The 11,635-nt window shown below is 41.6% G+C and overlaps 1 protein-coding gene across 1 annotated transcript; it reads left to right on the top strand.

The window, feature by feature from the left end:
* Positions 1-3,231: 3,231 nt before the first annotated feature.
* LOC101168843 (uncharacterized) lies at positions 3,232-4,698 on the top strand. Its single transcript, XM_023963539.2, has 5 exons — positions 3,232-3,361; positions 3,435-3,487; positions 3,572-4,006; positions 4,085-4,589; positions 4,653-4,698. The coding sequence occupies exons 1-4, from the start codon at positions 3,333-3,335 to the stop codon at positions 4,561-4,563; spliced, it is 996 nt and encodes a 331-aa protein (XP_023819307.1). The 5' UTR covers positions 3,232-3,332; the 3' UTR covers positions 4,564-4,589; positions 4,653-4,698.
* Positions 4,699-11,635: the final 6,937 nt, after the last annotated feature.

Raw genomic sequence — 11,635 nt, 5'->3', positions numbered from 1 at the left:
AGTTTAGGTACCCACTCCATGTACTGGTCCTCCGCTTGGTCTGCGTCAGTCTGTGTCTGACTCTCAGTCTTTTCATTCGTTATAAACTGGACCAGCCTGTGTTTCTGAACTTTGTTTGACTCTGGAAAATAAATCATGTAAGCCGGTGAATGGCGATCGAAACCCACAAAAATTCCCTTTTCGCCTTTTGGGTCAAGCTTTTTCTTGTTTTGTTCATACACCACACAATCTGAACCAAACTTTTTCATTTTTGACAGATTCGGTCTCTTTCCAGTAAAAAGAAAATATGGTGTTTCCCTTGTCCTCTTACAATAACACCTGTTTCTTACAACTGCAGCTGTCCTAGCTGCGTAAGGCCACAACTCTTTTGGCAGGCCTGATTCTATCAACATGCAGCGCACCATTTCAAACAATGTGCGCCAGTTCCTCTCCGCAGTCCCATTCTGATGGGGGGAGTAAGGTGCAGATCTTTCATGCTTAATAGCATTGTCTCTGAGTAGTGACTGGAACTCTTCAGAGATGAACTCTGTGCCATTGTCTGACCTTAGGCGTTTTACTTTGCCATAAACTGCTGTATCTGCTAGGAACTGCTTTGTGGCTTCAACTGCTTTGTTCTTACTCCTCAGAAAATACACATAAATGGCACCAGAAAAATCATCGGTAAAAGTGATGGCATATTTGTACCCTTCTAGTGACTCTGGGGCTATAGGCCCACCCAGGTCTGTATGGATGAGCTCTAATGGTGCTTTAGCTCTTACATCTGCTTCCCTGTTTCTGCTTTCAGTGAATTTTCCCTGCAGGCATGTTTCACACACATTAGGCTTACACTTTTTACCTTTGATTTTCATTCCATCCACCACTGTTTCGAGTTTGATTATGTCATCATAATTACAATGACCCATTACTTCGTGCCAAGTTTTGAGATCATAACATGCATTACAGGTATCATCACAGTTCTCTTTTGCCACATCCAGGTAATACAATCTGTCTTTTACCTTCATTTCACATGTCGTACCGTTGGGAAGTATCATTTTGTTGTTGTTCTTTTCAAAGTTGAACTTTGCTCCCTTTGAAGATGCAGCTTCCACAGACAAAATGTTTTGTGGATATCCAGGAATCAAAAGTGCATTTGTGAGCTGGACACTCACCACTCTGCCATTGCTGTCAGTAAGTTTGATCTGGGCGTCCCCCTTTTTCAGTACACTGCCAGCAATCCGGGTTCCATCTGCCAATTGCATGACGTGGTCCTTGGGCCGAAACGTCTCGTCAAACCTGATGAATGCTTCTTCGTTGGTCATGATGTGAGCAGATGCACCACTGTCCACAAGCAATCCCTCTGGTTGTGCACAGTGAGGTTGCCATTCACTCGCCCGGAGTATGAAGGTCTCCCGCTCAGCAGGGTGCTCGTCTCTGGCCTGTGCGGTGCTCAGCCTAGTGTCCGTAAGGATGGCCATTTTGTTGCTATTTTGAGTGTAAGCAGGCCTGAAGTTCCGCTGTGGTTTCTTAGCTTTGCTTCTGCAGTCTTTTGCTTTGTGTCCAACTTTTTCGCAAATGAAGCATTCACCGTTGAAGTATTTCTTCTCATTATTTCTTGGTTTGGTCTGCTTTGCTTTGTAGTTGACTGTCATTACTTCGTCTGCTCGTGGCCTTGAGCGGTAGCGAAGTGAGCATTCAAAGCTCCTCAACCTAGCCTTGAACTCACTGAAGGTCAGAACCTCTCTTGTCTGCGTGACATGCACAGAAAATGGTGCATATTCATCTGTGAGTCCTTTTAACACCATGGCCACTAACAGTGCGTCGCTGAGGGTCTCTTTAGCTCTGTTCAGCGCTGCCACAATCTTCTCAACACGTGCTAGATAATCTGCTAGCTCCTCTTGATCAGCCATCAGCACGTTGGTTAATTCTGTGTAAAGTCCAACAATCCGCGGTTTTTCTTCTGATTCAAAATGGCGTCTCAGTATTTCTAGACTCTTCTTTCCATCGTCTGGCGCTTCATACAGGATTAGCATTAGCGTCTTATCATCCAGGCAACCACATAGTTCTGCATAAGCCAGCTCGTTTTTCCTACCGGCTTCTGGATCTGCAGCCCCCGCTTGCTGGCTCCCGATAATAGCCTCCTTCAGGCCGAGCGTTTTCAAGTACGCTAAAAATCTGGCCTCCCATATGTGGTAGCGTGCTTCGTCTCCGTCGAACCGCGGCGGGAGTCCGCGTCCGTGTATGGCCGTGCTTAACATTCGACTGGGCCCATAACCTGTTGAATCTCCTGCAGCGGACTGCTCCCGAGTCGCGCGCGTGCTCCCACCTGTGCTCTCAGGTTCAGACATTTCTCTGGAGTATTCACTGATACAAACGAGACTGGAGGCACTTTCAGCTTTCCGGCAGCCATCAACCAGGTCACCACGAAGAACTCACAGCAGGTGGCTCCGCCTTTATTTATACTGACAGGTAACTGTGCGCAAAACAAAATAGTTCCCCAAACAAGAACACGTAATGATATTCATCGTAGTTCAACAGTGTTTTTTAAAGTTACAACTAAAAAAGTTTTTGGTGGCCCTAAAACTCCATCGTACTACAGGCTGAGCAATTTACGATCTAAGACTTTTGTGAGGGACACTTGCACGCACATTTGCCCATATTTCAAACGGCTGTTAGGGCAGTTTTGACTGAGGCATAAACCACAGCTCATGTTGTTTGTCATAAGTGTTGCAAGCACAACGGCTGAAGAATTGATTGTTTCTGTCTGTGTGGCCATGTGACTTTTGACATCGCTCAAACAGCCCGATAAAGTGCTACCAGGACTTGGTTCATAAGCTTGAGACGGAGGTAAGCAGGGGGGTCAAATGGATAAACACCTTCCTCATAAAATGCTTTTCAAAAATTCACACCATTTGTTAAATTGAGAGGTTTTTGGTCATTTATATTAATCTTCAAAAAAGAAGGAAGTTGGAATAAAAGTATTAAGGCCAAACCATGATTTTCTCATTAAATCATCAATGAAAATCATAAAGGAACAGCTTTAAGGCAAGAATCAACTAAATACACAACAATTATTTAAAGAATAAATCAGTAAAAAGTAAAAAATAGTTTACTGGTAAGTTCTTATCTAAAACCTGTTCTTTACCTCAAAACATTGGTTAAAAAAAACAGAACACTTAAAAAAGTAAAATCCTACATGTCAAATGTGCAACAGTGCAGAGGTCTGATAGTCTCTTCCTGAGAGTTTGTGTCCAGCAGCTGTCTGTTGTTAACCCGTTAAGCTCTGATTGGTCAGGACTGGTCTCTGCTAACATTGATAAACCTTCACCTATGAGCCTTTCTGCACTGTGGCCTTCATGATGGAGACAGCAAGGTTCCCTCTGGGGTAGGACAGACCTTGCTTCAGAAATGTATACTCAAAACAATTGTATTTTACACATGACTCTTGATACTTTCAGGTTTTCCCTTTTTGTTCTGCTGGTTGTTCCATCATGTGGTTTCCCTGCCAAAGGTGATCTTTCATTCCCTTTTGATGACACATCAACATAGATGTTGTGTTGATCTTCTTCAGAACTTGTGCTCTTTCTGCTTTCAGGCTCCAAATCCACAGATCATGGCAGTGGTGACCAAAAAGCAGCAACTAACTTTGCTTCCCACAGAGGAGCTCAGATGAGCCGCTCTGCTCCTGTGCATTACAGCTCTCATTCAAGCGGCGTCTCTCAGCCAGTTCCAGTGTTTGTGCAGAATCCTGGTGTCCCTCAGTTTGTTCCCATGGTTCCATCAGGCAGCAGCTTGAGCTCTGCTGTTGCAGGATACCCTGTGGCTGTTCAGACAGGATCTACTGTTCCTGTGTTTTCCGGTGTTCCTGCAGCAGGAGTCTCTGAGGCAGTTCAGGTCCCTGTGCAGGCTCCTGGTTTCTCCCAGTTTGTTCAGACGGGCCCAGCAATGGTTGGCTCTGCTTCCCCTGTGTTTGTGCTGCATGAAGGAGCTGGTTCCACACAGCCAGGACCTGCTCAAGCTGCTCTGCCAGGTGACTCCTCTAAAAATGTGCTGTGAATGTTGTTTTCCATGAATCCTCCCCTTTCTGACAAGTGTCTTGTTTGTCCAGAAACCCAGTGGGCTGTTGCTCCTCCATCTTTCTCTGAGCAAGCAGCAGCTGATGCCCAGGCTGTGGGCTCCAGTGACTTCCTGCCACAAGTCCCTGCCCCTCCAGCTGGCCCTGTCCTCCAGTCTGGAGAGACTTCCAATATTGTGAAGGAAGCTGAACTTGGCAACTACCAGCAGCAGACGGAAGAGTTTGGTTACCCGGCTGAGGCGGCGCAGCCTGGAGCTGCTTTCACCAGCGTGCTTGTTCCAGGCCAAGGACTTGGTGGCTTCTGGGCTTCTCCTTATCCTGGCTTTGACTACAGGCTCCTGTATGGTCTGTACCCTCCAGGCACCTACACCACCTTCAGCCAGAACCATGAGAAGGGCAAAGACTACTACCAATCCATCCACTACTTGAAGGAGCATGTTTCTGAAGACCAAGGTCCTCAACAGCAGCAGCTTCAGCAGAAGATCTTCCATGGTCATCCCCAGAGATCCTGAGGCTCATTGGCCTGGTGGCATACTGGGTATGTTCAAATATTAATAAGGCACATTGTTCGTTGTTTAAAGTTTTTCATTATTTTTTCCAGGATTGCTGGCTGAATTTGTACGAAATAAAGGATCAAAAGAATCTAACTGAAGTGTTCTCTATAAATTAAGAATTTGCAATACAAGGATTAAACTGTGGTTCAGAGAATGGCCAAGCATCACTAAAACTGATATTGTTTAACTATTGAAAGTTAAACTCATTAGCCATGTTTTATAGAAACGTATGAAAACCTAAACTTCGTAGAAATTTCATTGTCCAAGAGAAGCAATGCTTAAATACTGTGGCACTTTGGGAGTGACTTCTTACTAAAGTTGTAGATCCGTAAACTATTGTAGTTAATCCTGCTAAGCTACTTTTGGCATTTCCAGGAGGTCATTAAGCGTCTCAAACTGATTTTTTTTTTTTTTGACGTAAACTATAATGTGCCTTTACTGTAAAGTCATGAGGACTGAGGAGACAACTCTTATAAAAAAAATAAACTATGGAAAAGTTTAACTTGACTTGCATGGAGGTATTACAATGACCAGTCCACCAATCCGGTGTATACACACAGATCCAGGTACGTTGTCTGACCTGGTAAAGAACTACAAAGCTGGGTAGCTCAGATTTGATCCACCTGAAATGTTGGGATTGTAAAATGGGGACCGGCTTACTAAGCACCAGCAATTGACCACAACCTGGAGGCAAATTTCAGAACTTCTGCAGAGACTAAAAGTCTTTGTGGCTAAATGAATAAAACATTAAGCTGTAAATCTAATGGGCTTCCAAAAATATGTAAAACCTCCAGATTACTTCAATTGTGTTTAGTCTTTCCATCTGCTGCGCAGTGTTCACTTGCTGCACTGTATGCTCACTTCAACTATAATCATGGAAATTTACAAGAAAGTGGCAAATGTACAACTTAATCTCAAATTTTTGGCCCTAAACTGTTCATTTTCTTTTCTGCAAGCTGAGAATTTCTTTTTTCCATTGCTTTGGCCAGACGGGGTGAAATTCTGTTCAAAACCACAAGTGAATACTTCGGCTTGAGAGCGGCAGCTCAAATTTCCAAAACGGTTGCTGAAAACTTATTTTATTCTAAACAGAACTTTACTGTAATCTCTATAAAACCAGTAAAAGGCTCATTGAGCAACTAACAGAAAAATAATCAAGCAGAGGTAAACTCATCTGCAATGCTCAACTAAGATCTTACATTTTCATTCCATTTGTTCAAGTGATAAACTGCAAAAAACTTTTAGAAGAGTCCATAGCAACTAAGCTAAAAACATACATTTAATGTCAACACTAGCAAACAAGATCTGTCCTCACTTTCACTTGAAAATCAAGTTCTGTACATGGACCAAAAATATTTCTTGAATCAGTGCTCTCAGTTGAAGGCCTTTAAAACAATTTAGACTTGGCCGCTTTGACGTTCCTTGACTCTGCCTTGAGGAAATTAACCGGAAGATTTCCTAGCGCTGTTTGAAGCATGTCAAGTCACATGACCACAAAAATAAGGCCTCTTCATGTCAGATCTGTCTAGCACAGAGGTGTCAAACTCATTTTAACCGAGGGCCACGTCAGCATAGCGGCTGTCCTCAAAGGGCCAGATATAACTTATACATGTAACTAAATGTAATGAAAAATGTAACTACTCCCTAATGTTAAATAACTCATAACTTTTTAAAGTGAAAATTACAGTTGCATAGAAACATGATTGCTTGTTTGACTTTAGCATTGATCTTTCAAATTTGGTGCTGTCACGTTAGGTTATATGGACAGTGTTTAAGTCCTAATGTTTAGTTGTCCAATCCAATATTTCAAGTTCAATTCCCCCTAGATATGAATAAATACACACCAATTTTTATTTTAAGAAATTAAAAACTTTTTGATCACCGCGGTGATGAACCACCAGGGGGCGCAGTGTCGCGCTTAACCGCAGCCCCCCCCCCCCCCCCCCCCTCTCAAAAAAACCACACAAGATCTATGGAGTCCTATACTGTTCATAATTAAATAAATATTTAATAAAATAAATATGGCCTCATGCAAATACACAATCAACCAATAAATCTCTCATAAATATATAAAAAGATCGTGAAATGCTGAAAAACCTGCACACTGATTTTAAATTAGCCATTATATCATTCAATATATTTCATTTTGCTTTAAAAACCTGTCCCTTATTTTAAAACAGCATTTTAAAATATTCATTTTTAATCATGTGGAATATTATTATAATTCTGTCTTTTTTCAGAAGCTCGTATTTCAAAATCAATATTTTCCAAAGTAGCTTTGTTTTTATTTCATGTTGGTGTTTTTCAGAATGGCTTATTTCATGAAGAGCTTTTTCAGGAGAATGAGTCTGTCAATCAGTAAAAGTGGGCGGGATCTAAACGCTCATTGGCTCATCCATGGATATCTACTCTTATTCCTCGATACCCGCTCAGCGGTGTGCCAGTCAGAGAGATGAAATATTTCAGCGATATCAGTGCGGCTTTGCTGACATTAGAGGATCAAATATAGACAAACTATCTGTCTGCTGCAGAAGATGCAAATATGAACGACTCTGTTTTTGTAGTTTGAGGGTTTGTGTAGACCAAACCACAGAGGAGTTTCGGTCGTCCACGTCTATAAGTCCCCCGTTGAAACACTCTTCATTCTTACGCCATTCACTCAGAGCTCACATCGTGCCTCACACCCGTGTCGGCTCGCAGGAGGTGAGCTGCGCAAAGCGGAACAAGCCTGCTCAGGCCTCCTGAACCTTATATTTTTCTATTTTCATTGAGACAATGATTATAATCAGGTCCTCTGATTTTATTTTTCGCTCCCGGGAATATGTTGAACCTTTCCTGCGATGACGTTTCTGACCGTGGTCGGAAAACGCAGCGGAGATCTGGGATTGATTGAGCAAAATTCTGCAGCCAGGGCTTACTCCAAGAATCAGGCTCTGTACTTTGGAGGAAACCTTTTTTTACTATTACTTTTCCAGGGGACAGGGCAACAGACCCTTAACTTGCGCTCACACACTCACTCTCGCGCTGCCTGGGCGCTCTGATTACACGTGATTTAAGACGTAGTAGAGACTCTCTCTGGGATGATCTCATGAACTCAAACATGGAAAAATTGTTATAATGTGAAACTATTCAAAATAAATAAACCTGATCTTTTAACACTCCATGTGCATTGTGCATCCATGCATTGTTACTGAGATAAGCGCAGGCAACCGCTCCATGTGGCTAACAGGCTAAAAACATTAGGTGGTAGCCCCTCCCATACGCGGCATGGTGCGTTCATAGAACTCCAGTTCTTTTATGTATGATTTATTTATACACTTTTCAAAATAAGAAAAACAAAAACAAAAAACAATTCAAAACCACAATTGCAAAGAAAGAAAAGAAAAGGAAGAAATGAATACAATCTTACAAACAATATACTGTGCTACCAACCTATAAACAGCAGAGACACTGCACACCTTATAACCGTTAATGTACCTGAAAGTTCACTGGGTCATTTCTAAGGTCAAGGACATGACATGCTCTAAGAAAGGTGACCGAATTTCAGAGAATTTACATGCAGTACCATTAAGAGAATGTCTGATTTTTTCCAGCTTAATAAAAGAAAGAGAGTCTTTTATCCACTTTGAGTGAGTGGGTGGGCGAAGATCTTTCCAGTGCATCAAGATAGTCCGACGTGCAAGTAGTGTCAGAAAGGCAATGAGGTCCTCTAACCAAGGAGGGAGAGAATGATTGTCCGGAGGTATACCAAAAAGGGCTGTCATTGGGGATCGGTGTACTTTGACGTTACAGACAGAAGATAAAGAGTCAAATACAGAGTCCCAAAAGTCAGAAAGCGACGGGCATGTCAAAAACATATGGGTAAGATTTGCAGGGCCGAAATTACATTGTACACAGTTAGGATCAGTACCAGGAAAAACTCTGGCAAGTCTGCTTCTAGACCAATGAGCTCTATGAACCACTTTACATTGAATAATACAGTGCCGGGTGCATATTGATGAGGAGTGAATTCGCCCAAGCACAGATCTCCACTGATCATTTATGTCTAGATGAAGCTCTTCTGACCAAGCCACACGTAGCTGGTCAGATGACGAATCAAGGGTGGATAGTAAAAAGCTATAAATTTTTGATATTGTACCCTTCAGAGAGGGGTTTATCCCCATGAGATTGTCAATCATAGTGGCTGTTGGGGCACTGGAAGGATCAGGGAAATGACGACAGATAAAATTACGAGCTTGCAGATACCTAAAGAAGTGAGTGTTGGGCATATTAAACTTTTTAGCTAATAACTCAAACGGAGCTAAAGTTCCATCTATGTAAAAGTCTTTTACTGAAACTAAGCCACGACTTCTCTACAGGGCAAAAGTCTTATCAGTAGACGATGGAGGAAACAGAGGGTTAAGATAAAGTGGGGACATGAGAGAGATTTTTTGAATTACCAGGTGCTGTTTCAGTTGAGTCCATATCTTTAAACAATGCTTCACTATGATGTTATCGGTGTAAGATGTGAAAGATAATTTAAGAGGCAGACTCAAAAGAGACAATAAAGTAGCAGAGGCAAAAGTACAAGATGATTCCTCCATTAGTAACCAGACTGGCTTAACAGTGTGACTATGACACCAAAATAATATTGTTCGGATATTATGGAACTCCAGTTCATAGAAGTTTTGTGGAACTCCAACAACCACCCAGCCTAACTTAGACCACTACTAGATGTTCATGAGAAGAGGAAAATAGCCGAACCGACCACAAAATCACCCGAATTATGCACACTCGGCCAAAGCCACTTTTGTCCGCAAATTTAGAACAAAAACTGCCCAATTTCGTGTAACACTGTGGATGTGTTGAGGTGCATACTCTCCCTAGTGTTGAGGAGAGTGTATTGCGCCGTCACGTTTGGTGAAGCATCTTGGATCGATGTAGTCACGGTGCTGCTGCTCATGTCTGAGTTAAGGAGTAGCCAATCACAAAAGTGTCTCCGCCTTGTGTAGTTTGATTGACAGACAGACACAGTCTCCTGAAAAAGCTCTTCATGAAATAAATACGCCATTGTGAAAAACAACAACATGAAATAAAAAAAAAATACTTTGGAAAATATTGATTTTGAAATCCGAGGTTCTGAAAAAAGGCGTAGAATTATATTAATATTCCACATGATTAAAATGAATATTTTAAAATGCTGTTTTAAAATAATGAACAGGTTTTTAAAGCAAAATGATATATATTGAATGATATAATGGCTAATTTAAAATCTGTGTGCATGTTTTTCACCATTTCATGATCTTTTTATATATTTATGAGAGATTTATTGGTTGATTGTGTATTTGCATGAGGTTATATTTATTTATTTAATTAAATATTTATTTATTTAATTATGAACAGTATAGGACTCCATAAAAATCCCCCGGCGGCCGTATCAGAAATAAATACAATTACAACTTAGTATTCTTTATTAACAATTAACAGTAACAACTAACTACTACCTAACTCAGTGGCGGTTTTTGATATGGGCGATGTGGGCGGTCGCCCAGGGCGGCACTTCATAGGGGGCGGCATTTGCCGTGCCAGAGGCGTTACACCTAATGTGCAACATACTATATTCAAAGAGGAAGCTTGAAGCTTTTAATTTGAAATTACTTCAGCAGCCGACACTTACTGCTTTTAGTTTGGCACATGAGACTCTTAAGAATGTCTTCCTCCTATTTGCTCTTCACACTTATGGTGAAAAAAAAAAAAAAAAAGAATACCTCAGAGTGAAACAACGTAAAACAGGCACATGAAAAGGAATTAGGCAGAACAAACACCCGTGCTCAACCCAATTTCGAAAAAAGCAGGCAATGGAGATTATTTCCCACAATTCTTTGCTCCGACACAGCAGACCCGATGCGCACGTGACCACCGCCCTCTGCTGCAAGACGCTTGCGGCCACACCTCTTTGCGGTAGTCTTTGGAACATTAGTAAAAAAACTCGAGAGGGGAGCGCAACTCGCCGGTGGCTGGCTGAATCACACTAACAGGTGATTGGGAGTCTTTTTCTATCTAACAATCAACTCTGGGCCGCAGCTGCGCCTCCCGTCATAGAGACGGAGCCGCGTGTGTCAGAGGGAAGGGGAGGGGGGGGAGGGGGGATGAGATCAGACCATTTTTTTAGGATTGAGTTTTTTTGGAGGATTTCTGCTGTTGATGTTGCACAAATTTAGGGAAATGCCAAATATTTTTGGAGTAATCCCACTGATGAGTTCTAAGATTTAGTCTTTAATGTTTTATAAGACCTAAACATATTAATCACAATAAGTTTTTTTTAAGATCTAATCCCTCTGATATGTTTCACAAAGACACACACAGGACGTCACACATTAAGACATTATTGCTAAAAATGAAGCAGGAGTCCAGCTCTAAAAAAAAATTTCTCTAAAAAATGATGAAAGAGTAAAAAAAATGGAATTATTTGATATAATTTCTTATTAATATTTCCAGGCTTTCTTTGCTTTTTGTCCTGCAGCATGTTCATATTTGTATAATTTTGACAGAATATATTTATATGGAGAACAAAATATTACAACTTATTTAAGGTTTAACTTGTGTTCCTGTTTTTATTCATATTTATGTTCAAAAAGTTCAGTTTAAAAGGTTTAAAAGTTTAGCTTTAGTGTGTTCAGTAAACATTTATCTTCTTCGGCCCAAAACCTTAAGCGTGTTTTTAACTTAGGCCCCTGTGTGACTGAGTTTGACCCCCCTGTAATACGAGTCTAGAAAATTCATGCATTTTTTGTGTAAAATGGCTAAATAGAAGATAGGGAACACAGCAGGATGTTGTCAAATTTTGTATGTGGGGGGGGAGGGGGGCGCTGGTGGGGTTACTCGCCCAGGGAGTAAGTTAGTGTAGAACCGCCACTGACCTAACTAATGAACTAATTATATAGGTGTTGTAGATTGACTGTGACTGTGCGAGGGCGCTGCATCGTGTGTAGGACTGTGAGGAGGGAGCGCGCACATGTGTGTTGGGGGTGCGTGTTGATTCCTCTGCAGT

This window comes from Oryzias latipes, chromosome 15 (assembly GCF_053564925.1).
Source record: "Oryzias latipes strain Hd-rR chromosome 15, Olatipes_Hd-rR_3.1".
Taxonomy (NCBI): domain Eukaryota; kingdom Metazoa; phylum Chordata; class Actinopteri; order Beloniformes; family Adrianichthyidae; genus Oryzias; species Oryzias latipes.
This window is presented reverse-complemented; position numbering and strand designations above follow the sequence as displayed.